The sequence below is a fragment of the Erithacus rubecula genome, assembly GCF_903797595.1.
Source record: "Erithacus rubecula genome assembly, chromosome: 15".
Classification (NCBI taxonomy): Eukaryota; Metazoa; Chordata; class Aves; order Passeriformes; family Muscicapidae; genus Erithacus; species Erithacus rubecula.
Window position 1 is genome coordinate 8574268 of NC_136667.1, and position 25798 is coordinate 8600065.

The 25798-nt window shown below is 43.2% G+C and overlaps 2 protein-coding genes and 1 long non-coding RNA gene across 4 annotated transcripts; 2 read left to right on the forward strand and 1 right to left on the reverse strand.

Moving 5' to 3' along the window:
• The first annotated feature begins 3734 nt into the window (after positions 1 to 3734).
• On the forward strand, positions 3735 to 9517 carry PGRMC1 (progesterone receptor membrane component 1). Its single transcript, XM_079319181.1, has 3 exons — positions 3735 to 4140; positions 6314 to 6469; positions 7553 to 9517. Exons 1-3 carry the CDS (start codon positions 3819 to 3821, stop codon positions 7651 to 7653), a joined length of 579 nt encoding a protein of 192 aa, XP_079175307.1. The 5' UTR covers positions 3735 to 3818; the 3' UTR covers positions 7654 to 9517.
• Positions 9518 to 11756: 2239 nt separating this feature from the next.
• LOC306808626 (A-kinase anchor protein 17B-like) lies at positions 11757 to 18887 on the reverse strand (the record flags this gene model as incomplete). Its single annotated transcript, XM_079319345.1, is given in 5 exon segments — positions 11757 to 13595; positions 14130 to 15639; positions 16453 to 16667; positions 16670 to 16689; positions 18835 to 18887. Coding segments are annotated over 5 exon segments (1932 nt in total). The 3' UTR covers positions 11757 to 13461.
• Positions 18888 to 23300: 4413 nt separating this feature from the next.
• On the forward strand, positions 23301 to 25584 carry LOC306808255. 2 transcript variants are annotated; one of them, XR_013775942.1, is made up of 4 exons: positions 23301 to 23456; positions 24313 to 25067; positions 25157 to 25196; positions 25459 to 25584. It is a non-coding gene; the product is annotated as an uncharacterized lncRNA (long non-coding RNA). The 2 variants fall into 2 exon arrangements; XR_013775943.1 differs by lacking the exon at positions 25157 to 25196 and having other exon boundaries at positions 25459 to 25552.
• The last annotated feature ends 214 nt before the right edge of the window (positions 25585 to 25798 follow it).

Sequence of the window (25798 nt, forward strand, 5' to 3'; positions counted from 1 at the left end):
TTCCTAGTGTAGTTGCTATATGTATTGACCAAGCAAGATTTCTTGTCACAGTGACTGTCAGTCCTGTTCAACATGACTGAACTGAAGCCTATGGTCCTGGAAGGGGGGAAGACAAAGCCAGCAAGGGAAAGAATTTAAGTGCAAGCTCACAACAGAATATTTCTGAGGAAAGCAACTTTCCAGCACAAAGTCTGCCTTTCCAATACCCCTTTCTGACACATTTTCTAAGACCTAGTAAAAATTCCCATCTGTAGCTGTTTTATGCTGCAGATGTATACACATTTATCTCCAGGAATGACAGGATCTTCATAGCCTTCAGCACTGTGTCTTCTTCACATTCCACAGTCCTTTCTCCTTGCACATTTCTGATTGGAAAGCATAGCTAGAAAGTCAGAAGATGCAACTCAAAAAGAAACAGAAATGTGATGAACAGATATGGAAATAAAAACTAATAAAAAAAGCAAGTCCAGCAAAAAGATGGCCTGAGATGGTCTTTTGATCTGAGGACTAGATGTAATTCAGGGCATTCTTAGGTCAGGCACCTGTTCCACACCTGGAACAGACCCACTTCATGCAAGAAGGCCACTGGACCCCAAGGCAAAAATTGTCTCTCTTCAGCTACAAGCTTTTTGTAATGCAATCCTACAACACCTTCCTGAAGTCTCAAATTCTCAGATAGGAGTTACAAATCAGACTTCAGTCTGGGCAGCAAAGATCTAACTTGCCAGTGGTTTTATTGATCACCAGTTCTCAGTAACTTGAAAGACTGAGATACCTTCTCTCTGCTTTGGAAACCCTGGGTCCTTGCAGGTCAAATAAAACCAGCAACAGTTCCAGGTGACCAGCAGTTCTGGGAATCACAAGTAATACAAATGAGGCATTACATCTATGCAAACTTGCAGCCTTAGTTTAAATTAAAATGGTCAATCAGGTAAGTCAGAGAAAGGAATTCCTGTGAAGGGCTTCCAAAGGAACAATGAGAGAACACGAGGCCCAAAACCAGCTTGGCAACAACAATATTATGGGGAACCCAGGCAAAGCTCACTTTGTTTAGAATCTTACATTTGCTCTAAAAGATGCATTAAATCTACCAGATAAGATACAAAGTGGAAATAGTGCAGTAAGAAGAATGATGAGGCATAGCAGAGCTAATTTTGCTTCATCTCTAATAGATCTACACTTCTCATTAAAAAATACGGGTTGGAGTATTTTAAAACTGTTTGAACTATCCTGATTTGCAAGGATATGAAAGTTATCTGAGTACCAGAGTTTTCTTCAATTAAGAAGAAGAGAGCATTACAGAACACTGTGCTGAAGGCTATCCACCCATCTAATAGATTTAAACAGAACAGTTTCAAGGAGAAAGCTATTGTTGTCTATAGACTGGAGAGGAAAACCTGTGTGGGAGCAGAGTTAATGCCAGTGGTGTTTAACTAGAGCTGGGGCCAACTCCTTTCTGACTAGAACCTCAGTTCTGTTTAAAGGAATTGCCAAGTAGGCTTGCTGGAGGGAAATGTATAACAAAAGGTTCATGAATTTAGGTGTTTCCAACCGATGTATTATAATTTTATTCATATCCTTTTATCTCTAAATAGCTGTCGTTATTTTTTGCTTAGGATGCATTCTAAGGCATATGAAAATTTTATGATAAAGAGATGAAAATCTGGGCCACTGTAACTTCCAGTACCAGCACTCACATGGCAAATTACTTGAGATTCTATCAATCTTGGCAATGTTTCCTGGCCCTTCTTAATCTAAGAATGAACTGTTCTTGAATAGTTTCTTTTGGATACTAGGCATAAACAAAGCTTCTTTTCCTTGCCTTAGTTCTGGATCAAGGTCAAATTCAGGGTTGGGGTTGCTTTAGAATCTTGGGGTTTTTTCCTGACTGTTGAAAAAAAATATAAAATATCCCTCCAAATTTCTTTTTTTTCTACATCTATTCCTCTACAATGTAGTATCAGCACAATGAAATATAACAGTGCCATGTCTACACTGAGCAGAATTAACTAGGTAATACAGCTCCCAGTTAGAATAATTCTGAAGTTTCAGAGATTTCTCCAAAATAGGGTCAAAATGCAGAGCTACTTTATTAACAAGTACAAATGTCAGTTATCAGATCAATGAAACAAGGAGTTTTTCAAGTTACACAGTAGGTGGAAGCAAACGTCAGTGGATACCATGGCAGGAGAGATCTAAGTTCAAGTGCTGATCAATAAAACAAGCAGCTTCCCAAAGCAGACAACAGGTGGAACCCTTGCAAGAGCCAACATGTCTAAACATCTTAGTACTCAAAGTCCTTGCATGTATCCCAAAACGCAAAACTTCATCCACATCTGCAGTGACCCACAGTTAAAAAATTTTCCTAACACTAAGAATTATAAAGTAAACAAAATGCACTTCTTTCAGTTTTCTATAGCTACATGTCCTAGTGCTAGGTTCAGTAAAAGCTGCATGCTTCCCCTGAAGCAGTGATACGAACCATCTGCCAAGCTGTATGTGAGACCAGGTTAACAGCTGGACTCGGTGATCCCAGAGGTCTTTTCCAGCCTTAATGATTCTGTGATCAAAGCTGGTACACTGCATTTCTTCTCTACGTGTACCCTGATGTCCTGACTTGTGTAGAGGGAATGACCATACTCTGGCAGGGCAGTGGTTTGTGTTCTTTCCGAAGGACACAGTTTGCAGAGGCAGCTGCTCAGACCCAAAACATCACTTCTGTTCCTCACACTTGATACCAAGGATCAGATGGCACCAGTTGTATTCTACCTGTATTTGGGGCTCCATTTGCTTCACCATATGAACATCATACCAAGTGGAAACATCCAAGTCAGTATTTCCTTCATCTTAAGTTTTAGTTCACCAAAGCCTCCACTGAGAAGAAACACAAATACAGAACTAACTCCATGACAGAACAATTTTCTTTTTCATTTTATATTAGTACATTGTAGTTGTGCTTCTGAAGTTTTGTGGGGCCTGGAGGTAATATTTGAATGAGAAAACCCCACAGATTTGGTAATTTCTTCCATTTTCTTCTATGTTAAGTCTGACAACACTTCTAGAGTACTCGGAAAAGCCAATGCCTTGCCAAGAAAGTGAGGATGTGCACTAGCAAGGTGGGGTGAGTGTAGGGAATCCCAGAACGGGTCGGGCTGGAAGGGACCACAGTGGGTTATCAACCAACTCCCTGCTCAGCCAGGGTCAGCCCAGAGCACAGGATTGCATCCAGATGGTTCTTGAATCTCTCCAGAGAGAGACACTCCACGAACTCGCAGGACAATCAGTTCCACAGTGCAGTAAAGAGGTTCTTCCTCATGCTCAGGTGAAACCTCCTGTGCTTCAGTTTCTGCCCGCTGCCTCTTGTCTCAGTGTTCGGCACACGGAGCCGAGCCTGGCTCCACGCGGCAGGGCCCGGCCGGCTCGCACAGCCCATCGCGGCAGCCCTGGCACGGGTTATTTTTTCCGGGATTTCTGTGGAACCGGGTGCCTGACTGCAGCGGCCTGGCCTGACCCGACCTGCGGCCGCCTGGCCGGGGAGAAGCCCCGGGGAGCCGGCACATGGCCGAGCCCACATGAGGGAGCAGCTCCGGGGAGCCGCGCCGGGCAGCAGCAGCGCCGGGGAGCCGCAATGCCGAGCCCGCACCACCCCCTAGCGCCGGCGGCGAGCGCGGAGCCGCCGAGCCCGCCCAGCCCGGGGGCGGCCCCGCGCCCGCGCCTCAGCCCCGCTCCCGCTGCCGCCGCCCCTCGGCCCGCCCTCCCGGGCCGGGTGTGCTCCGCGCCGCCGCTGCGCGCTCCGAGCCGCCGCACAGAGCAGCGCCATGGCCCGCGAGGAGGCGGCGATGGCCGGCGAGGAGGCGGTGGCGGGCGAGGGCGGCGGGCTGCTGCTGGAGATCGTAGGCTCCCCGCTCAACCTGAGCCTGCTGGGCCTGTGCCTCTTCCTGCTCTACCAGATCCTGCGGGGCGAGCGGCCCGCGGCACCCGCGGGCGAGGCGGACCCGCCGCCGCTGCCCAAAATGAAACGCCGCGATTTCACGCTGGAGCAGCTGCGGCCCTTCGATGGCGTGAGCGACCCGCGCATCCTCATGGCCGTCAACGGCAAAGTCTTCGACGTGACCCGCGCCAGGAAGTTCTACGGGCCCGGTGAGGGCGGGCGGGGGCTGCGGGACGGGCCCGGCCCGGGCACTCGGCCGGGAGAGCGCGGTCGGGGCCGGTGCTGGCGGGAGCGCCTTCCCTCGGCGGGATCAGCGCCCGGCCTGGCCGCCGGCCCCGGTCCCGGGGGAGGTTTGGAGGGCTCGGCTCGGAAGGCGGAGAGCCCCGCATTGCCCGGAGAGCCCCGCATTGCCCCGAGCGCCCCGCAGTGCCCCGAGAGCCCCGCATTGCCCGGAGAGCCCCGCATTGCCCGGAGAGCCCCGCATTGCCCCGAGAGCCCCGCAGTGCCCGGAGAGCCCCGCAGTGCCCGGAGAGCCCCGCAGTGCCCGGAGAGCCCCGCATTGCCCGGAGATCCCCGCAGTGCCCCGAGAGCCCCGCATTGCCCCGAGAGCCCCGCATTGCCCCGAGAGCCCCGCATTGCCCGGAGAGCCCCGCATTGCCCGGAGATCCCCGCAGTGCCCCGAGAGCCCCGCATTGCCCGGAGAGCCCCGCATTGCCCCGAGAGCCCCGCAGTGCCCGGAGAGCCCCGCAGTGCCCGGAGAGCCCCGCAGTGCCCGGAGAGCCCCGCAGTGCCCGGAGAGCCCCGCATTGCCCCGAGAGCCCCGCAGTGCCCGGAGAGCAGCGTGCGGTGAGCCGCGGGCAGGGCGATGCTGCCGCCCGGGCTGCGGAAACTCCGGCTTTGCCAGTTCACATTGTTTCATTATTCTCGGTGTTTTCCCGTGGCTACACGCACTGTAAGGAGTTGGGCGGCTTTGTCGGCCTGGGCTGCCTTTACCTGGCAGCAATATTCTCTCTGTCTTGACGTTCCATCCCCAACTTTTAGTGGGTATCACTCTATTGCATAATATTTATACTAAGTACTTGGCAATTTAGATTAAACCAACTTTCTACCAGGAGCATAGTTCAAACTGTGTGCAACATAGTGCAAAGATTGAATAACCTATGCTCGTAGAGCAGCCAGCCAGTGGTGAGGTGGGTGGGACTGTGTGCACTCAGGTGAAAGAGTTTTATCACCTCCACCAGGGCAGGGGGGTTCATTGTTACCAGAGGCTCCCTGTTAAAACGGCTCGCTGAGGCTTGCTGATCTGTACCAGGATCTCCTGGCATAACCAACCACTCGAGCTATCCAGACAGCCTGGTAGCTGCAGTAGTGAGCTGCTAGAGACAAGGAGAAAAATGCTGAAGACATCATGGTTTTGGAAGCATTATCAGTTACTACTTTTGGGCTAAACATAGATGAGACTGTCACTGAATGATACCAGGCTGTAACTTGGCTTTCTGCAGCAATCAGAATGATATGTACAGCGAGTTAGGTGTGCAGTTTTGTATTTGTGCAAACTAAAACCCACTTGACATAAGGTCCAAGCTTTAGATGCTGCCTTCCTTGATAACAGCAAAAGCTGCCTGTTGCATCTGATTTGGTAATTGCTTAATTGTTCACCACAATATCTGGCTATTTTGATTTTCATATTAATGGAAAAGTAAGGTTCTTTTGATTAATTTGGGAAAAAACACACTCTGTAAGTTGGCAAGTGCTCTACAATAACCAGAGTTCACATCTAATTTCTTTAAAGTCCTTTTAGAAGAACTTTGTCTAGTTGAACATGCAGTATCTCAATTTTTGGCTTGTCATGCAAGCAGGTTAATCATTAATGAAGTTTAGCAAGGGTTTATCTTGATGTCTCTGATCTGCTGTTACGTTTTGATAATTTGTGTTCATCTTGCATTTAGTTTTAATAGATGTTTCCTCCAACTTGATAATTTTTAGTAGCTTCACTATATTTTCTGTCAATCCATCATTTCATTTCAACTCAGGAGTATCTGTTACAGAACTTTTCATTTCACCCAGACACAGAAATCCTTCCTGTGTTCCTTATTCTATGGACGTATGTCCCAGTCTGTATGCTTATCCTTACCCTGTTTATATATGCCATGCACGTTGTATGGTCCATTGTCCTGATGTTTCAGCAAACCTCAGTAACTTTCTCTTTTCTCTTATTACCAATTAGAATAAAACTTTAAAGCATTTCAGAAGCATGAGGCACCTGATGCACGGCTCAGGGTAGAAACTCATCATCTGTTTTAGTTTGGGGACTGTGATCCTTGAAGATAACTTAGCATCCATTTGCCCTGCAATAATGCTGCTTATGTTTCTATTTTAAAGAGGGCCCATATGGGATTTTTGCTGGAAGAGATGCATCCCGAGGTCTTGCCACTTTCTGCCTGGATAAGGAGGCACTGAGGGATACATATGATGACCTCTCTGATCTCAACGCTACACAGCAAGAGACCTTGAGGGACTGGGAGTCACAATTCACTTGTAAGCAATTTTAAATCTATTTACAAAGAAGCAGTTAACAGATAATAGGGGAAGCAATAGTTAAAAGGGTGTAACCAGATGGAAGCATCATATATATAAATTATGGAAAATGCATACACTGATAATTAGTGTAGTGGAAATAAAATGTGTTTTCTTTTTAAATCTGGTGTTGAAAAATTTACTGTAACCAACAATGGAGTTTTTTGCACATGATCTCATTAGAAGTCTCAGTCCTGACCTGATGTGCCCCTACTATTTTGGCCCTCTTCCTGTTTTAATTAAGACTGTTAATCATGCCACACTGAATGGCTGTTTTATTATGCTGACAAGCTTAATAAAACAGTCTGGTCGTAGAAACCAGAACTATGCTATCAAATATCTGACTTGAACTAGTGTTAAAATCTACCTTTACAAGTGTGGAGCATCAGGACTGACAGTGAAGTCCACTCTTTTTATTACTGTGTTCCTATTAAATATGGCAAATAATTGCTTTAAATTGTTATAACAACATTGCTAGTCTGAAAGATCTGTAATCAGGGGCTTCTTTTGCTTTGTTGAAGTTGACAGATAGGCAACATAGTATAACTCTCAGTCCTTGCATGTATATGATCTTGGCATTTTACATGCTCAAAAGGAGATATAAAATAAATCAGAGGCTTAATCACATAATCGGATAACAGATCCATCTTTATCTTTGGGAGAAAGGATCTCCCTTCTGTGCAACTGGATTTTTTTAATACCCATTACAAAAAATAAAACCCCTTAAATAAAACCCCTTTCAAGTTGTGTGTATGTTTGCACATATGTATGTGCCTGTTCAATAGATGTAAATAGTCTAACAATGCCTTTGGTTGAAAAAACAGCTTTGACATTGGCAAGAGAAATAATCTAATCCAGGGTTCTGGTTTTTTGGCCAGGTGAGTCCCTCAGTTTGTGTTTATTCATCTTTTGATTTAGGCAAGAAAGTGAGAGTTACATTCACTTCACATGATTCTTACATGTTCATTCAGAAAACAGTTGGAGGAGTTTAAAAAAATGTCTTTACAGGGCAAAAAAATGACTTGGATATTTTTTTTCCCCCAGTTAAATATCATCATGTTGGTAAGCTGCTGAAGGAGGGGGAGGAACCCACTGTGTACTCTGATGAAGACGAAAAAGATGCCCAGGATGCAAAGAAAGAATAGATGTTGCAGTGAGGAACAATCTATTTTTGACCCATAAAGGATCATTTGTAACATTCCACTTCTGTTTCACAAGGTGCAGCAGCGGCAAGGCTTACAAAAGTTCCAGAGGTACAGTGAATGGTTTCTTTTCAGAGATTTCCTTTTAAAATGCAGTGGAAAGCTGCTGAAGGTCTATGATCTGTCTTCCTTTAAACCCACATAATAAGAAGTAACCATGACAAATGTCTTGTGCAAAAGGAAACCACGATTTTGGCAATAAAGGACTATTTCTCTGCTATCACCATTTAGTGCAAAGTAGCTCAAAATCATGTTTTTCATTACCAACCTAGTACTGTGGACACAAACACATGAATAACTTCACATATGCAACACATACACCACTAAATCTTCTTTTGTGTTAGCTTCTGCAGGATCTGTTCCCTGGGTTGTAATAGAAAAGGGACTATATTTTGTTTGTTCACAAAGCATTATACTCATTTGTTGTGCAGTGTAATTCATTATTATGTAAGATAATTTGGCTTTCAAATCATTGCATTAGCAACTTACAGATGAACCACTAACTACTTTTAAAAAATATCAAGAATTTTTGAGAGATTAAATCACTTTTAAATATTTAATACTGATGAATGCTTGTGGTATTCAATATGCATAATTCTGCATAGACTAATATTTTCTGTTCATTTTTAAAGCACATCTATAGTGTTACAGAAGTTTTGATAACGAGTGGAACTAGGCATCCCTAAAGGTACACCATGGAGTGTGACTTGACTTCTGTTCATTCCATTTTCTTCTTAGTAAAAAGCACTCCTATGAATGTTAATGGAATTATATTAAACATGGAAGATCAGCTGCTTTTGATTCCTAGGCCTAAAAACCAAGAAGTTGCTGGTGCAGCATGATTAGCAAGTGCACCCTTACCTAGCAGAAAAACATTACATAACTTACATAAGTCTAGGTAACTTATATAAGTTTCCTGTACAAAATAAAACAGTGTAAGCTGTTTCTGCATTGAGGCCTTTGTTGGTTTGGAATGTTGCCATTAAAAGAAATGGCACAATCTCATGCATAACCAGCAATGGTTATTATAACCTGTGGACCTGACCTTTGAGTTGCTTTTTACTTATCTGCTCTCTTGGCTTACCTCTATGCTCAATTATTAGGTTTATTCTAAGTGACCTACCTACTACCAGAGAGGGCTGGATAAATGGATATGACCAAGGAAAAATGTAAATGCTCATCATCCAAAATACTTCTGTAAAACTTTCTTATAAATTCCAAGATAACTAATTATTTGCTGAGCACTTGTGAATTTGTTTCTTGTCCAGGTGCTTCTGCTAGTGTTGAATATCCAGGATGCCTGTCTGGTGTAGTTCCCTCTATTTCATTTCTCTGGTTTAGCTGTCTGGTTGTTTGAATTTGGCAACATGACCAAAATGGTGACCTGAGTCCTTGAGTCCTGAGTGGGAAAGTGTAAACTAGGTGAAAGTGTTCAGCAGCAGAGTGTGTTGCACAACAGCAGCTTTCATAAACAAGTTCATGCAACATATTAAAGTGCCTGAGACCATCTGTGGTGAGAACAACTGACTCTCCCTCAGTCCCAACACTGTCCTGGGATTTTCTTTTGGTTGCACTGGGCCTTCCAATGAAGAGTGAGGTTGTTTGAGCCAGAGCACTTGTGTGAAGTGGTAGTGTATAAACTACCTAACAAAGCTCTAGAGACACATGTAGACTTTGTAATGACCTTGTGTTGCTATTTTATTTTTAGAGACATTTATACTCTTTGCAAACTACTACTAATGGTTTACCTCAAATTGGAAATGTGCTTTTATTTGTTTAAGGCAGAAAATAAAATACTCTTGCATAATGGTGGCGTTTGTTTTGTTTACTGCAACTGAACATTGTATTTAATATTCCCCTAATGTTTCAGATTTATATTGTCTTTCTCCAATGTGTCACATTATCCAATGCTTAGATTGAGTAAAATAGTTCCAGTGGAATGCTTGTAAATGCAGTTCACTAGCAAAATTTTAACAGTTTTTGCAAAAACAGTGTTGGCAGAAAAAAGCCTCGAGTAATTGTTAATACTGAGCAGAAACTGGAGCTTTGGAAGGCTGCAACCTACCCTTCAGCAGACCCAGCCACCTCACTCTCAAGTTACTCTGTAACATCTCCCGAGGAACTGAACACTATTTTAAGTATTTATCTGTACATCAGAACATTATGCATCACAAAGCAAAATAGTAACGAAAATGATGCAGAAAACATGCAGTGACTCAAAACAAAGCTCAGTTAATAGTTCCTGGGGAGGAGGTATGACACTTTTGTAAGACTGTTACTTTTTCAGGGAAAACAAAGAATTCCTTGTGAAAGGAGATGAGGTGTGCTCACAAAGCAGCAGGCATAGGTTTTTCCTCTTTCCAAAGTGCTGAAGAAAATGGACGGGTTTTAGCTTCTTTTTGAGTCTGTTCATTACAACTTGTACCCTTCCTTCAACAGTGACTGGCAGCAGTGACTGTGCAAAAAGAACCATGCCAGGCAGCTTATCAGGCTGTACATTAACCAGGTAGGACATGATGAACAATTACATGCAGAGAATGTCACTAATCTCCCTCCTCTGACATGTTCAACACCTGTCACAAAGATCTACTCTAGGACAAATCAAAACAATTGAGTCACATCTTTTTTCAAGCCAGGAAAATCATACTGTTAGCTGCTTTGTAAAATTCAGATATTCTTTTACCTGGACTTCACCTGTCTTTAATTACTTCTATTAGCTCTTATTTCCTGCTGTTTCAGTTACACAAAAAAGTTCAGTAGTGATTGCTTCAGTTGAAAGTTATGTAAGGGGTTTTATGAAAGGTGAGGCATTTCTATGCATTGTCTGGAATCCCTGGATTAAGAAGAAAGGGCTTTATATTGTAATTGCTGTATTGTATTTCAAGCAGATGGACCGATTTAATAATGGGCCTTGTGTATTTCTGCTTTAAAACCAGCCTGCAGGATTATGACCTCATCATTCAGTACAAGGTACAACCCACAGACCACATACTTGCAGTAACAAAGCATTGTTCTTTTCATACCAGCTCTGTGAGGAGGCATTTTCACTAGTTCTGTACAGAAAATTAGATGTGGTGGCAAGATCTGCAGTCTCAGGACCCAAATTCATACATGTCAGAGTAAACAGTGTTTCCATAAAAAGCACCCAAATTCATACATGTCAGAGTAAACAGTGTTTCCATAAAAAGCACCCAGCCTCTTAAAACAGCAGCTGGACACAATAGCACATGTCAGGTTCAAACTGAAAGGTGTGAAAATGTGCCAGAAATGTTCTACATTTCCATTGTTGAACTATATAAATGCTGCTATTAATGCATCTTTTCACCTAATAAATGTTTCAATTGCCAAATGTTCTGTAACTTTCATATGTGGGATGTGACATTTGTTTCTATAACAACTGAAATCCACTCTACAAAGCTATGCATTTTAAAAGTTTTAAAGCGAGCTGTTACATTTTTCTTTAAAGATATATTTATTAGGATTATTTATTATTACTTGTTTATAGGTTATATTTATTTATATATTATATTTATTATATGTATTTTTATATTTTATTCTTTATTAGCCTTCAGGCTAATAAAATTATATTAATATATATTCATTATATGTAAGTTCAGTGTATGAAAAGGTGGGCCTCAGATGTACTGACAGGAAAAAGGAATTGTTTCTGTGAGCATGGAGAGGCTCTGGCAGAAGAAACTGGATGCCCCATTCCTGGCAGTGTTCATGACCAGGTTGGACACTGCTTGGAGCAGGTGGAAGGTAACCTTGGCATGGGGGTTGGAACAAGATGGTTTTTAAGGTCCTGATCCAAACCATTCTATGATTTTGTGAAAAGTAAAGTTGTTATTTAAGCACTTGAAATTAGGTTCCAAATAACGTCAAATAGGAAATGCAGAAATTCTCTTTCGGTATGAAGATTACAATGATGTCTCACATTTTAAAGTGCATGCATATTTTATTAACTAACAATGTTTTACATGGAATGAGGACTTGGGAGATAAAGCAAATCCTCTATCAAACTTCAGTTAATACAGTGAACGCAATTACAGAAATGGATTATTTATTTGTAATTGGTTATTGTGACAGCATGATAAAACTGGAAATTTACACTGAAGGAAATAATCTTTAGTTCCTTCTCCCCCAGATTAACAAAAAGAAATACTGTCTCACCTGTCACCAAAAGGCCTGTGTCATGGGAAATGGGGACTCATGGACACAAAACTGTCTATAGACTGACAAAGGGGGAAGTTTTGTTATCTTTAATCTGCAAATATTGCATAGAGAAAAAACACCCTTGGTATGTCACATCAGTGCAACTGAAAACATTTTACACAGTCAACAAATACAATAGTCCATCTTCATTATAACTGTATAAAATACTAAAAAGGAGACTTAAAGAGGGGCATAAATGTTCTCCAAAATAGTCAGAAAATATTTCTGTCAGGAAAATAACATCTTTTTAGATAAAAGTAATAGATTAACAGTACTTTCAGAAGCAACCATTTGTCATTCATGACCCTGAAAAGGCACTCAACATCTGAACATATGAACAGAAAGACTAATAAAACCTGGCTTAGAAGCCTGTAAGAATCACCAGTATTGAAGACTGGGGAAAAACCTATCTACCACAAACAATTACAATTATTATTTTTTATTACTATTTATTAGAGCCGAAGTTACAAACATGGTAAGATCTTGTGTAATGAAGGCAACATTTTCACATTAACTTCATCTACTGACATATAATAAATAAAGCATAATAAAATTAAAGCTGCAATAATCAGTGTATTGAACTTCAAACTCTGTACCTTGCTAAGGGACTTTGTCCAAAAGCAATTGTGACTGTCTTCTAGATAAAGCCAGATGAATAAATATGGATATAACTCAAGCTCCTAGACTGAATTTTCACATTTTTATCTACATGCAGCACAACTCTGACAACATTTCACAATTCCTCTGCAAAGCATTTGTAAGCAAACTTATACTAAACAGCTACCTCACTATATGTGCCTTCAAAATCTTGTGAACTGTAAACCTGCATTTACATGGGGACTGTAGGCTGACATGTACTGCCCTTTCAGCAGGTAACACTCAGAGCTTTGCTTAGACAACCATTGCTGGGAGCACTACACTGAGCACAAGTTCAGTGAAATTCATCCTCCCAAAGGCCAGCAAGTTTTCAGAAATACCTCTAGAACTGTGAAGGATTCTTCTAGTGTGGGTTTTACAGAAGATGGGACTTTTTTCACATTTGGAAATCTATTACTTCTCAAAATTGAGTATAAATGTTCTCCACACATTCCAGTCCCATTATTATAACAATCTGGTAGAGGAGGCACTTCATATGCTTGCTCTAGGATTGACTATCAGGTTTTTTCCCAATGACTTTTTATTGGTAAATACTGTAATTTACATTATTCCCTGCATTCAATCAAAGTGCAATGCTCCAAGATCTCAGTGTGTGTCAAGTTCTTTAGCCAATAGTCCATGAAAGTTTGTTCTGGCTCTGGGGAAAGTTTTGGTCCTGTCATTCAGAAAAAGATTCTGCTTTTCTGACTCCTTACACCAGTTAAATATTCTAACCAAAGGAATTACCTAAGCAAAAAAAGAAAAAACAAAAAAACAAACAAACAAAAAAATCCACATACCAACAGAAAACCAACCCAGTAGTTCATACACCATTTAATGATCAAAGGGCATTCTTCTCCCTCTTCTTTATAAAAACTTCAACTATAATACAGTAGCTATTCAGCATCCTCTTCTGGGCTCTCCTCCACAGAAAGTATCTGAGAAGGGGTTTGTCTGAATTATCTCAAGAGGAAATAGAGGGCATCCTCTGACATCTGCATCCGTCTCTCTTCTCAACATTAATTTCCTCTCATCTGTTGTAGATAAGAAAAAGTTACTTGAAATTAGTTTGTCAGGTGGGCAGGGAGGGAAAGGGAGGTGGTATCCACCAACCAACTGGAAGCACAGTAAATTTTAAAAAAGGCAGTAAGAACAGCCAGTGGCAATCCTGCATGAATATCAGATGTATTTTAGCTATGTCAAAATTCACTCACCTGAGACAGTACTTCCCACAGCTATGCCACACATTGAATTGTCTATCTGTTTAAATATCTGTCTGTTTCATGTCTAAAGCATGTTGTTAACAGAATAACCACCCATCTGCTAATGCCCAGGACAGATACTGTAACACCCAATCAAGTGGACAAATATTACTCTTGATCTGCAGCAGTGTGTTTCAGAGGTAAATTGAACAAATCCTTAATTGCAGAGAAGTTTCACTATTTTTTTTATGCTATTCTTATACCTTTTAAAACCAAAAAATATTAATCACTGTAAGAACTGTGGCAATCTCACCTGCCACACACCTGTCAAATCAGTCCCTTAGTTGTGATGTCCCTCTCTCTCACCTCTCCTCTGGAGGGTCTCCTGAAGGGGTGAGCCATCATGAGGGGTAACATCTGGTGCTGCCATAGAGGTGTGATGCATCTTGAATTTCACTTTTTTGTGCAACATTTTCTTACATTTTCTCTGCATTTTTCTGAGCGACTCCAGCTGCATGCAAGTGTCCGTCTCTGAAAAGCCACATTCATCAGGTAAAAGATTAGAAGAAAGCTTTTTTCGCTTTTTCTTCATTTTATGAGCATGTTTCTCCTTTTCCCTGGATTGTCTCTCACTTTTCTTTCCTTCATATCTTAATTTACTACTAGACCTCTTGCACGACTTTTTAAGTTTATGTTCACACTGCCTTGCCAAGCCCTCATGGACAGAATTAAAACAGGAGTTACATTGGCTGATTTCTTTCTCTTGACCTTCCAGAGCTACATTTTTATGGTAAACCAGTAATTTTCTTTCCCCAACTCTTGCAGGCAAGCACCCTTTATTACAACTGCTGTAAATTTCTTCGTACCTTCTTTCTGCTCTCTTCACTGAGCCACCACATGCCTCTCTAAAGTACTCAGAATCACTGATCTCTTCCAACAAATCCTTTAATCTGCAAGCAGATCTACATGTTCCATATGGTACAGTGCCTTCATCTCTACCATCTTCTTGTTTGAATTCCTTATTACAAGTAACAGTAGTGCACTCCAAAGAATGATTCAGTCCAGCATGTGGCAAGTTATCAACAGGGAGTGAGTCATTCCTCTGCACCTGCAGCTTTTTTGCCAGTTTGCCCCCATGGACCGTGCTTTCTAACACTTTGTCTGTTGACTCAAGTTCCCCAAGAGTGATCACCAGCCTATAATTACTATCACTACCACAGTTTTTCTTGTGGAGATGTTGTACAGGACTCACTTCTCTGAAGTGCTGACCATGTTTGTTACTCAAGCTGATGTCAAACCCACTACCATCATCAGACACCACTCGCTTCCACCGGGACTTGTTTGCAGTGGTTTTAGGCTCTAAGCAAACACGTGCATAGTGTGGTGTCTGATAGTAGTTTAGTAAATAATGGATGAATTCATCAGTCTCATAAACCTTTTGCTTTTTGCAATCATCTTCCTCAGACACTGTCTGCATGTGAACTACATCCAGTGCTGGGTGGTGCCTCCCACGGAGAGGTTCGATGACCCTGCCGTCCTGGGTCACCGTGATCAGCAAAGGCCCGTGGCCCTTGGCCGAGGAGCTGCACACATCTCTGCCAGGCAGTCCATCAGAGCTCAGGGCTGGAGAGGGATCATTTACAATAGTCCTGACTATGTGACAAGCAGGTGCATGGAAGGTACTCACATCTCCTTCCTCACAACACAAACCACTAGCTGTTTGGGTTAACGGGCACTTAAACTCCTTACGTTTCAGCTCTTTGTGCGTACGATAAAGGGAGTTAATCAGCTCCTGCTGTATGTCCTTAAATGCTGTTTCAGAAAATGAATTGTCCTTCTTTACACCCAGTGAAGGATCCACTTTTTGACTTGCCAACTGCGAAACCAAGAAAATAGAAATTTATTGAACATATCGCGTTCGTAATTAAGAAGGCCAATGTCAGATGGAATCGGGGCCCTAAAATTCGAGCAGAATAGTGAGGATAGCCTCTGACTTCAACCCATAGAAATCTTTTACATTAAGGATTGGGAAAAACACACATTTCTTAAAAGCTGCAAGCAAATTTTTCTCTGCAAATAGTGGACACAAAGCCATATTAGAAATTAAACCCTTTTGCATTTGAAACCTCTTTTGCCCAAAGCACTAAACTAAATCTGCAAACATTAATCTGTGTGCAAAACTCTCAAATTTTTATCACTTCTCTGCTGATTTTCTCAAGACATTATCTGAATCAAACTGAAATAAGCCTGGTAATGAGTGCTGGCCAAGAAAAAAGAAGAGACTATTAGAAACGCAACTGGTATCATTTATTCAATTTAATTCAGTCACTTGCAGACCTGAGACCAAAACAAGCAGAGAGAGCATCACTTATGTCCCCACTCTAAAATTCCTTGCTTGCAACACTGGATCAAGTCTAATGGAGCCTTTCCAGCCCTATTTTCTACTGAGTAAAGACAAGGTTTGAAAAAGCAACGAAGGCAAAGTTCCTAGGTGAAAATGCAGTAAAATTTGGACTGGGGGCAAGACTGAGAGCAGACTGTCACAAGACATGGGTCTCAGGCTTTCTCAGAGTTTAATCAGCCCCAAAACAGTCTTCTGAATAGCATCAAGATATCATATATCTAGTGAATTATATGAGCTCTAATAAATACCCTTAAAAATTTAAAATATGTTTTAAAATAGTCTTACTTTCACACGATTTAACAGCACTGTAAGCAGTCTGACAGATTCCACTCTTCTCTGAGCTAGCAGGGATTTCCTTTCTTCCCATTCAGGCATATTCTCTGGCCACTGCTGATCTTCAGTCGGTACCTTCTGCTGCTTTGGGGGATGTTCCTCATCTCCATCTATCTGCCTCTCTTCTCTCCTCTCGAGCTTAGCTTTCCTTTTTCTCTCTTGAACTTCTTTTCATCACCACGTCTTTTTCTAGGCAATTATCAATATGGGACAATTTAGATGACACTTGTTTTACATTTTGTGTCCTGGAGAATTGGATGTAAGTCTTTGAACTGCTAATAATAAGCAAACAGTCATCAAGAATCACATGTGGCTAACAAGGAATCTCGTTTGCTTAAATAACATGTTTAAAAAAACATAAATTGCACACACCCAACTGATCCCCACAGTTAAAAAGTTGTCTCTTCAAACAGTTTATATTTTTGGGTTTTCTTTATAAGCACTGCCAAGACAACAGCATCACATGATTGTTTGTCCCCAAGGACACAGCTAGAGTCTAATCATCTGGATCTAATTCTTAAATTAACAAATCTTCCCTACAGATTAGCATGAGGGTCTCATTTAGGAGGCATTACAAGAGTAATTCAGGGGATATCACTGACCAAGGGTTACCCAGAGCCAAGGCCTTTTCTGCTCCTCACCCACCCCACCAGTGAGGAGGCTGGGGGTGAACAAGGAAATGGGAGGAGACAGAGCCAGGACAGCTGATCCCAACTGACCCAAAGAATATCCCAGACCATATGGCCTCATGCTCAGCAATAAAACTAGAGGAAAAGGATAAAGGGGGGGGCATTTGGAGTGATACCCATGTCAGTGGTATGTAGGATGGACCCCTGCTGTCCTGGGGATGCTGAGCACCTGCCTGTCCTGGGGAAGAGAGGAATTAATTCCTTGTTTTGCTTTCCTTGTGTACGTGGCCTTTGCTTTACCTATGAAACTGTCTTGATCTCAGCCCTGGAGCTTCTCACTTTTGACTCTGTGATTCCCCTCCCATCCCACTGGGGTGAGGGGGAGGGAGTGAGCAGCTGTTGTAGGACTTAATTACCAGCTGGGGTTAAACCACAACAGGCTATACACCATTTTTTGGGAACTGTCCTGTAGAAAGTAGCTCTACCAAACAATCAACCTGACACATCACAGAAACCTCCAGAAAATTCTAGGAACAGTTCACACAAATGAGTGTTTAAAAATAGTTTTTAAAGAAGCATTTGAACAAGGAAGAATTAGCAATGGAAGCATAGCAGTGCTTTTAGAGACCTAGCATTAGATTCACTATGCTCTGCATTCTCAGTGTCTGTTTTTTTCAAGAAGGTGCATAACATGATTGATTACCAGTGACAGTTTAGGATACCATCCAAACACATTACCTAAAGAATTAAAACTTCAATTACTACTATTACTCATATATAAATTTAATAACACTGTACTAAAGATATACAAAAAACAACATGCAAAAATGGGTAAAGACAGAAAAAAATCATTTTATAGCTCTGGACTTTCAAGTCAGCTGGAAGGCACTGAGAAATGTACATCATATTAATTTTATTTCAAGGCATAAGGACAGTGATTTAAGATGTTGCAGCATAGGGCAATACAAAGAGCCGACGTGCAGAACCTTAAGGAATCAATCCTCAGAACAATGTGAGAGCAACAGATCTCTGATTTCACTGTAGGCCTGCAGAATCATAGAATAATCCAACCTGAACTGGACCTCAGCATATCTCCAGTCCAACCTTTCTCATAATCCTGACCCCTGACTTACATGCCACCCCATCTGGTGCCTTACATGCAGAATTATCATTATGGTTTTCTTCCCAATATATAAACTAACAACTGCATAGTATTATTTTAATTTCTCCAACTCCTGTTTTCTCAAAGCCTGGATTTTTACATAGCCACTGTTGGTATTTTACTTGGTATGAAGAAGTGTAACAAATCTCAAGAAAATGGGACATTTTCTAAAAATATACTCTCACCTTTCAACCCCCTCTCTTTTTTTCACCCTTTTTCAAAGGCACTCCTGCTCTAGCAGCTTTAGTCTTTCCAGGCTTCTTTGTCCTATGGCTCCTTCACTAAAAATGTCTGGTTGTGTCAAAAGCTACCTGTCACAGAAGCAGAATCAGACTTAGCAGCCCAGTTTGCTGGGTACTTATCCAAACACAGACAACCTGAGAGACCCCAGGAGACTACCAAAATACCACTACACTCAAGAGAATGCCTCTCTCTACCCTGACATACCAGAACTTCTGAAGTTCATACTGAGTTATCAGTCAAGTACACACATCCCTCTCCCACCCTGCTGTGACATCAGGGGCTCACAATCTGACAACATACCTTTGACCAAACCTGTTCCTGGTAGGCTCTTCTGGGGACTCAAAGTTCAGCATGCCCAGCACAGCATTCCTAGTTGCAGGAGTCCTGCAGTTCTGCCAAAACTAGAGTTCACTGACTCTTAGAGCAACATCTTTTGGATCAAATGCTTATTTGCTTGCTTAAAAATGGATGGATTTTGTTGATAAGTTCTGCATTTCATAAGCTTCAAGTGCTCAGATGTGAGCACATTAAAAGAAAACACTCAAGCAAGTTGCATCAAGGTCTATCTATGCAGAAAATATAAGTAATAGGAAGTATTTCCAGCATAGAGGGATATTTCAGGGTCACAGTTCAGAAATTATCAGCTGGGAGAAAAAAATGAAACAGGGCATTCCCTAATAAGAGCTCATGGAGGTAAACCTATAGAAATTAAGCTGAAATTAAGCTTACAGATTGCACATTTTCTTTTATAGCACAACACTAGACATAACACTCCAGAGGATTCATCTCTAAACATACTTAAACAAACAGGTACAGAGAATAGGTACCATTCTCTAGCCAAGAATCACTGGGCAGCTGCTACACTTACTTCATATTTAAACATAAGAGACTAAGTATCTTTCAGAGTCTCATCAGTTCCTGAGATCATCTCCCAGTTTCAGTGCCAACTACACTGAAAATATTGACAGCCTCTAGCTTATCAGAGGAATTTTTCAGGAAATCAAAACAGTATAATGCTGGGTTTTGATTAAAGGACTTACATTCAGACACCTGAATTCTATATATCAGTATAACTACATCTAGCACAAATAGAATAGTCACACAAAGTTTTCTTGCCCCTCACATGCTTAATTGTCCACAAAGTTTACAAAGAGGCTTCCACTGGTTATCAAGGAATTTTCAGGCCTAAATTCAAGGAAAAAGAAACAGAAGTTGGCAAGCCACCATCTGTGCCAATTTCTTCCACAAAGTATCAGCACCTAGTTACAAGTAAAGCTTAGTGTATTTTAAAGCTGTCCATATGCTGTATTTTTCTTTATTTTATAGAAACCATTTTAACATAAATGCAAACTAAATCAAATGGAGAAAAAAAAAAAAAAGATACATAAAAGCTTCCGCTGAAAAAACATGAAAAAAAGTTCCTAAGATGGTTTTCACAAGATATAAACTATACTGTTATTACCTGAAAAATGCCTGTTTGCTTTTAACATGGGAATGTACAAGGGAAGAAAACTGTTTGATAAAAGAGGGTGACTACACTTGATTGAGAATGACAAAGAAAAACACCCACACATGTACTGGAGAAAAAGCTAGTGCAATTAACAGTAACATAAAATGACCAGGAATCTCTGGAAGCAGCATATACAGCACAGACTACAGCACTGAATTGTTCCCCTTAGGGAACTGCTGCCAAACACACTCAGAATTAACTGCAATTTTGTCAGGCAAAGCTGAATCTCAGGATTAATCTCTTCACACAACTGTGTATGTATACAGACACACCTTCAGTGTCTCATATAAGCAAAGCAGATGCACAGAGTAGTTTATACAAAACTGAAGCAGCAAATAATCTCTGCAGTCCTTTCTGTCCACTGTGCATTAAGATAAAGAGCTTCCTAAAGCTTTCCACCAAGTAAGTGCCAACTTCTGCCACTCCACTAAGATTTGTGGGGCAGCAGGTTAAAACATGCAGGACACTGTTGTTACAACCTGCAAAGATATGATGTCAAGCTTGCAGACCACCTGGAGTACATAAGATCTTGTTCTGTTTTGCAAGTACATCTTCTATTGAACCAACTGATTCATTATCCTGCCCTTGCAAATCTTCTTTCACTTATATCCTTACACCATCATGGCTGCAACCACCTTCCTACTACTGTAATAAATCACCTAAAAGCCCTAAACTCTCTTCATAGAGCTGAGTAAGCTATAGTGGTTTGCTAGTGCACACCATTACCCTTGCTCTTCCCCACTTGTGTTCGTAGCCAGGAGCTCCTAAAGCATCAGAAATTTATTTCTCACTACATAACCATGTACAAAGCACAGAATTATTAATGGCTCAGCAGCATGGCCTTTTGGAATCAACCCTGACATATTAATAAGCCACTACCTTAACTGTAGCAACTCACAAATCACAAGGAATTTGATGTTCAACCCCTTTATCAAACTATCATTTCCTTTTGACCACTCTGCCAGGGTAAAAACATTTGGAACACATCTGTCCTTGCACTAGGATTTACAATAACTACAGGCTGAACTGCCCTTATCTTACAACACCCTAAATTGTGTCACCTAAATTCATACTTTAAAACAAACTTAAACTTTAGGGAAAAATTAACAACCTGCCAATATCTAACCTGAAACACTCATATAGTCTATATGAGCAACATGCAAGTAGTGGGAATAACTGTTCCAAGGGTACCTCTCACATTTGCTCACTGTTCTGCTAGCTCAAACAGCTCTTACCATCCCCAATTTTCCAGCTGGTCACTCATGCCAGGCCCTGGGCCATCACAACAGTTTCAGAGACCATACCATCAACCAGGTCAGGAAAGAGGGTTATCTTGAAGACAAAAAAATAATCATATTTTGCTAGGTTACTTTTCGGACATTTGGTTTCCCTGCTCTCAGGGACAGCCCCTGAGCAGTCCCACCAGCAGAGGTGAAGGCAAGCTCGAGGCAGAGGAAATATTTTTATTCTGCAGAGGTGGGTATGCAGGAGCACTACAAGATAATGAAATGTGGCAACTGTATGCATTGATTCACAGCAGCAGAGTTTATCACGCAGGTGAAAAAAGCTGCGGTTGTTTAGCCTGGAGAAAAAGAGGCTTAGAGTGACCTTATGACTCGCTACAATCACTTGAGAGGAGGCTGGATCCAGGTGGGGGTCGGTCACCTCCCTCAAGTAATGTGAGAGAAAATGGCCTCAAATTACACCAGTGGAGGTTTAGATTGGATATTAGGAAAAACTTTACTGAAATGGTGATAAGGTATTGGAAGAGGCTGGAAACACAATCCCTGGAAGCCTTCAAATGGTTTGTGGATATGGCACTGGGAGACATCGCTCAGCAGTAAACACGGTAAATGTTACTGGTTAGACTCTGATCTTGAGGGCTTTTCCAACCCCAGTGATTCTATAACAAGCACTTACCAGAAAGACACTTGGAGAAGTTTAAAGAGCTTTAAACTGATTTTTAACAAATGAGTTTATCCAGCCTGCTCTACGCAAAATTAACTGGAAAGGAGCGATGATCACAAGTGCCGCTGCTCTCACGACTACTGCAATAAAGGAGCGTTTTGAAGCGAACGCTCCCAGCACCGCTGTGCTCCACGCTGTCTGAGGTGAGGATAAAACCAGCCGCCAGCCCCAGCCCAATGGACGGAGGCACTGAAGGCCGCGGTTCCCCTTGCAGCACCGCAAGCCGGGTGCCGGCGGCGCGGGCCGAGGGCAGCGCGGCGGGCAGAGCCCGGCCCTGGGCGGGGGGCGGGAGCCGCGGGGCGCCGCTGCCCGGCCCGGCTGCGAGCCCCGGGCACAGAGCTCGGGCTGCCGAGCGCCGCAGCCGCCGCGCCGGGAACCCCCGGGCCCAGGCCCGCCGCGCCCTCCGCACGGGCCGGGCTCCCCTCGCCCAGCCCGCCGCCCGCCCGGAGCACAGGGAGCCTCGACCCGCCGGTGCCGGCAGGCCTGCGGGCTCCGGGCAGCCCCGGCGGAGCCGCCGGGAGCCGCCCCAGCGGCCGCCGCAACTTTCCCTGGCGGAGCGAGCGCCGCGGCCCAGCCCTGCTCGGCCCACCCCGGCCCGGAGCGCCCTCCTCCGGCAGCGCCCCGCACCCGCTCCCCAGGGCCGGCCGCTCTTACCCTCCGGCCGCCGCGGCACCGCCGGCCCCTCGGCCGCCACCCCGGGGCGGAGCGCGGCAGCGTCCATGGGCCCGCCCCCGGGGCGCGGCTCCCCCGCTCCGGCCGCCCCGCCCGCCCCCGGGGCGCGGCTCCCCCGCCCCGCCCGCCCCCGGGGCGCGGCTCCCCCGCTCCGGCCGCCCCGCCCGCCCCGGGGCGCGGCTCCCCGCTCCGGCCGCCCCCGGGGCGCGGCTCCCCCGCTCCGGCCGCCCCGCCCGCCCCCGGGGCGCGGCTCCCCCGCTCCGGCCGCCCCGGGGCGCGGCCGCCTGCCCGCAGCGCCCTGCGGGCCGTGGGTGTGCGCGGGTGTCCTTGCGGAGCGGTTCGCGCCGCGAGTCCCAGCAGGTGCCGGTGGCTGCTCTTTCTGCCCGGCCCTTCGCCCGTGACCTGCACGGCCGGCCCCGGCTGCAGCCGCCCGCTGCCCACATCTTCGGCCTGTGGGCATCGTGCGTGTGCGCCTTGTATTAAAAATGAGCCAAAGAGAAAAAGTTACTCCTCGGCAGCTGCCTCGCTCAGGCAGAGCAAAGGCTTGGTTGTGATGCAATGCCGTGTTTTCCTTTGTCCTGTAGCAAAGGTAGTCGATCCGTAAGTGTGAGGTTACTGTCAGCCCTTCCCTGGTTTAGCGCTGGCTTGCAGCTGTTTTCCCGATGGGAAGGCGCTGTCTGCCGTGCGGCTGTCGGCTCCCAGTGGTGCAGCTGATGGTACCGTCCCCACTTCTCTGGTTGTTCTGAATTTACCATCCCCCAGGGGATTCAAGGTAGGATAGCAGTGTAGCCATTTTTTCAAAAACTCCCTCAGATTACAGTTTGGTTTTTTGTCTGTTGCAGTATTCTAAATGCAATTGTACAACCTTATATATATTATATATATATATACACACCGTGTTAAAAACAGACACTTCTTCTGGATCAATACAGTTGTGACCAGGATGGGTGATACACTTGGGATACACACAGGGCTAGGGGCTGCAGGCAGAGTGCACCAACCACTTCTACTCTGCAATGTTCTAGTTGCTGTGTATGCAATTCCAGCCTGAGAGCAAAGATTGCACATATATTTACTGTAGGAGTGCATTTCTGTTATGATTTTATGTGCCTAAAAGCATGTTTGCATTTTCTCACTATGCAAGTTGGTAAGACAAAGATACTGTGTTTACCTACAAATGTTTTTCTAGTCTGGTTGACTTCTCCATAATTGTTGCTTCTTGTATTAGGAAGGTTTCCTAGGAGTTATTATATGCTGACATTTGTTTGAGTTTTTTTTATCTTAAAAGATAATATTGTGTTTTGATTATACAAATTTCCAATATATTCTCTCTAACTTATGTAATTTATTTCCTTCTACATAATTTTTCCAATCCCATATAGTCACTGTCATTTGAGATCAATTTGCAGCAGCAGGGTCATTATATTCCCCTTCTACTTTTCCAAACCAGCAACAAATAGAGAAACTTCAATCTTTTAGCTCTTGAATAAAAGCTTTCATGTAGCCATACAAAGCTATTTCTTTTGAGATCTGAAAGTGTGTCCCCTGGATGCAGAAAAACAGTTCCTTGTCTGTATAATTAAGCAAATTATGTGTCAATACAATCTATTTTATAGTCTGTATTTCAGGAAGCAAGCCACTATAAACTGTAATCTTTTGCCTTTGTGGAATATCCTGACTGCTGGGATTGAGCACAGGGCTGGAGCAATATCGAGGGTTCCTTTGGGAAAGGAGTCAGGGAATGCACAGAGCAACATCACAACCAAATGAGTTTGCTTTAAAGCCTGGCAGCCAGGGCACACAGACAAACTTCTCTGGAAACTTCAGGGTTAGGCTGGGGAGGAAGATGGTTGGAAGAAAGTCTGAACATGAAGTTTGTTTAAATACATAAAAGGAATACTCTTGGCTGTGTTTCTGCTTGTGGCTTGGTAATGTCATTCCAGGAATTACGTCTGGATGTTACATACTGCCTAAGTCATTTAAAAGCCAGGACAACTTTCCTGATTGACAATATAGGTATAGGTCCACTGCCACTAGGTTGTACAGTCTGTAGAAAAACCCAAACCTCAGAGCTGTATTTAATTTTGAAATAGAAAACTGAAACTGTTCCAAGGGACAGTAGGAAAACTCACATAATTTTCTTTTGTGAATAACAGTGATACAACCTTGCTTATTGCTGTTTGCTGTCATTGCAGATTTGACTCAGGAAACTCAGTCATGCATTGCTGAAATATCCTTTCTTTAGATACTAATGTGATCAGTTATTGAATGAGAGGCAGCTCACCTACACAACCACTTTCTAGTGAGGAGCAAGTGAATAATGTGTTGGAAGCTGCCATCCCGTAGCTGTACAGAAAACTTGTTAAGCTTGCATGTCTTTAAGGTAATGTTAGAAAGTACCTGGTGGTGTTTTCTTTTTTCAATGTAGGTAACTTTCCTGTTCAGACTTTCTATCATTCTGTATGGTGATAGGTTTAATCTACAAGAAAGTTACTTCAGAAATACTTTGTATGTAAGTGGGTGATTTTGGGAAGGGAAGGGAAGGGAAGGGAAGGGAAGGGAAGGGAAGGGAAGGGAAGGGAAGGGAAGGGAAGGGAAGGGAAGGGAAGGGAAGGGAAGGGAAGGGAAGGGAAGGGAAGGGAAGGGAAGGGAAGGGGAAGCATCTGCTTGCCATGGGCACAGACACTTTCCACTAAATCAGGTCGCTCAAAGCTCTGTCCAACCTGACCTTGAACATCTCCAATTTTAATGTGTGACTGGTTTTATTTTGGCAGGTCCCTTTACAAAGGAGATAAAGTAACAACAGAGACTCTCTCCAACCACCACCTTCTCCAAGGATTGCTTTGGGAGGCTGAGTTTATCTGGTGATTTATTTTATCAGCCAGAACAAGTATGTAAAAACTCGCCCCAAAATGAGTAATGGAAATGGGAAAACTATATGGGAAAATATCTGTGTTCAGTAAGAATCTTAAGATGAGGTTTGTATTGTGCAAATGAGCAACAACAACAAAAAAACCTTGGAAGAAATATCACCCTTTTCTTTGAAGTCTTGAAGTAAGGTTTGAAATCTTCTGTTTCCAAGCACCGTGAATGTATAGCAAGTTATCCCCATTT

Excerpts from the sequence above, each read along its gene's own strand:
- PGRMC1 (XM_079319181.1), top strand. The coding sequence starts at position 3,819 with ATGGCCCGCGAGGAGGCGGCGATGGCCGGCGAGGAGGCGGTGGCGGGC. Across the intron at positions 4,141-6,313 it reads CAGGAAGTTCTACGGGCCCG|AGGGCCCATATGGGATTTTT; the intron begins GTGAGGGCGGGC and ends TCTATTTTAAAG. Across the intron at positions 6,470-7,552 it reads CTGGGAGTCACAATTCACTT|TTAAATATCATCATGTTGGT; the intron begins GTAAGCAATTTT and ends TTTTTCCCCCAG.